At 38.2% G+C, this 2,549-nt stretch overlaps 1 protein-coding gene across 1 annotated transcript in view; it reads right to left on the bottom strand.

Annotated features, from left to right (window-relative positions):
• Positions 1-446: 446 nt before the first annotated feature.
• LOC104620185 (utrophin-like) overlaps positions 447-2,549 on the bottom strand; it is a gene marked incomplete at both ends in the record, with an annotated part of 71,163 nt that continues 69,060 nt past the window's right edge. The window contains 2 exons of the mRNA XM_010286330.1: positions 447-690; positions 1,066-1,224. Coding sequence (XP_010284632.1) covers positions 447-690; positions 1,066-1,224 — 403 coding nt within the window. The remainder of the gene's footprint in view (positions 691-1,065; positions 1,225-2,549) is intronic.

The following is a 2,549-nucleotide window of genomic DNA, read 5'->3' as shown; positions in this document are numbered from 1 at the left end:
ATGTATCTTTGTCCATCTGTCTTTGGCATGCTAAGAAAAGTTTCAGTGACTAGCCACGACAACAAATAATCAAATTACTTACAGAAAGATTGGAAAACTGAAGTCAAATACAGGGCGCGACTGTCACTGCTACTTGGAATAGGGTATGTATTTTCTTCACCCAGTTTTTTAATTAATAAAAACTAGTGCTCGTTTGTGTTATTCTCGATGTTTCACAAGTTACCACGATCACTCCAGCACTTGTAATCATCTTGTACTCATCTGACTTTCACCATGGCTTATACTAGAGGGTAGGAAAAAAATACCTTTTCATCCTAGAAATGACCGAGTGCAACAGACCAAGGTAGTGTCGTGAAAATATCTGCAGTAGAATTCCAACGCCTCTGTTCCACCAGAAATCTATCATGGAGAAACAACATGGGGGTAAGACATCAGTGTACATCTACCTGCTCAAGTAGCTGACGTAGCCGGTGAAGCTGAGACTCCAGTTGTTTATTGTGATCTTCCAATATTTGCATCCTTGCTTCTAGGCGACCTTTATGTTGCCTCAGGAGTTTAGCTTCAGCAATGAGCTCGGCATCTTCAGAAGCATGATGAGGTGTCACAACGGACTCAGGAGGTGATGCGAGAGGGTTTATTCCTCTCCGAAGATGTTGCTCCTTTAATTGCTCATATTCTATCTGTAGACTCCTGGTATATTGAAAAGATGAGGAGACTTAATCAAGCAAGTGAAAATAAAAGACATCCTTAGATCAAATTATGTTATTATCACCTCCAACTACAGAACACAAGTAGCTCGCATGAAGACAATGTCTTGACTTGTAGTTTATGGGGAAAAAACATAAAACAATGGAGTAGAGGTGAAACTAAGGTATTTTATCCCAGAGCCACCCTCTTCTATCTAACAGAGTCAGGTTGTGCATGACCTGTGCCTTGATTGATTTTTTTTTTTTCCCCTCCCCTAAAATCATGACTCTTAGGTCCATCTCTTCTCATCTCCAACAACTACACATAGCCCATGCATGGCTGTGACAATTCAGACACCAGGTAGGACGATTATGAGACCTTTGCTCTTCCTCAAGGTCAGCAATGATGCGCTCCAGCTCTCCTCGCTCTTCCTTTTCCACTGACTTGAGTATCTGAGCAGGACTCTGTGGTTGACTCACAGGTGACTCTCCTCCCAGCGTCTGACAATACTGCTGGATAAGGGCATGCTCATCCTCTCTAGAGCAACAAAACAACATGGATAGAGACGGAGCAGTAAAACATTTATTATGATATGTGAGCAAACAGATTTGTGAAGCTGAGGGTTTTCTTTTTTTGTATTTGAAAAAGGACTAAGAGAGCAGGAAATAAGCCTGCAAGAATCTAGTAGGTAAGTGTCAGATGTGTGTCTCAGCAATTTGTATTAAAATTTTTATGAGTTGTTTCTAAAAAACATACTGCAAAGAAGCATATAAACATACAGTGCACAGGAGAAAGAAGATTGATCTGTGGTAGTGTAAAAGATCAGTTTAACATAACCAATGCTGCCAGTGGTTTGAAAGGAAATAGTGAAAGCAAGAATCTGAGATAATATAAACCAAAAATTACTGATTTGAAATGCCTTAAAAATAAATAAAACCAAACAAGCTATCTGACAGTTCCCTTTTTTTTTGACCATAAATAGGTGACATTTTTAATATTCTTTAGGATATAGTTTTGGTGTGCTCAATTTACCTAATAACATTAGAGAAAAAAAAATCCCCCTAGAATTATTCCAGAAGTCAGAGTAATGAATCATCAAGTATCTAGCTAACACTGTGCACTGCACAAAGGGATTGACAATGCTGCAAAACTAATGCTATAGGTTTTAAATTAGCACTATATTTCCAGGTTTTTTTTCCTTGTTTTGATATATACATGCAATACCTTGAAACTCTTTGAGGGTAGCAGATCTCCTCCTCCTTACAGATTCAGGGGTAGAAATAAACTATAACACTGTCCTCCTCCTGACTCACATAGAACTTATCTTCTGGTAAGGATATACAGCCTGACACTTTCAATTATGCTATAATGTCCAAATGAGTTTGCTTTTGTATAGGAGTGCCTTTCTTCCCCAGTTGCTGGCTTTTCTCCAAAAGTAAAGTCAGATGGATAGAAAGTGAAGGATACCATGTCCTAAAAATAGTTCACTCGCTTGCTTACTGAAGAAGAGTAAATCAGCAGCAGAAAAACATATTCATGCTTTTAAGAGAGAAATTGCTGCAGCAGTATGAATGCTGAAGAAAACCCTCCTTAAATTCTCTTCTTTGCTTGACTACAAAACAGAGACTTTACTTCACAGTACCAGTTCTGTAGTGACAGAAATAAATAATATCTATATTTTATCTATAAACAAACTCATGTACAAGTAAAACACACCAGGTGTTTTACAGGTCATGCACATGGATTGTTTTTTTTCCTCAGAAAAAGATTCAAACTCTTGGGGTAAAGGCAGCAAATGTACATGACAGGAACAAATGAGAGTTGCAAACATACTGTTTGTGTAATGGAAGACCCTATTTTAT

The sequence above is a fragment of the Phaethon lepturus genome, unplaced genomic scaffold, assembly GCF_000687285.1.
Source record: "Phaethon lepturus isolate BGI_N335 unplaced genomic scaffold, ASM68728v1 scaffold10594, whole genome shotgun sequence".
NCBI lineage: Eukaryota > Metazoa > Chordata > Aves > Phaethontiformes > Phaethontidae > Phaethon > Phaethon lepturus.
Note: the sequence above shows the minus strand (reverse complement) of the source record. Positions and strands in the feature narration are given on the sequence as shown.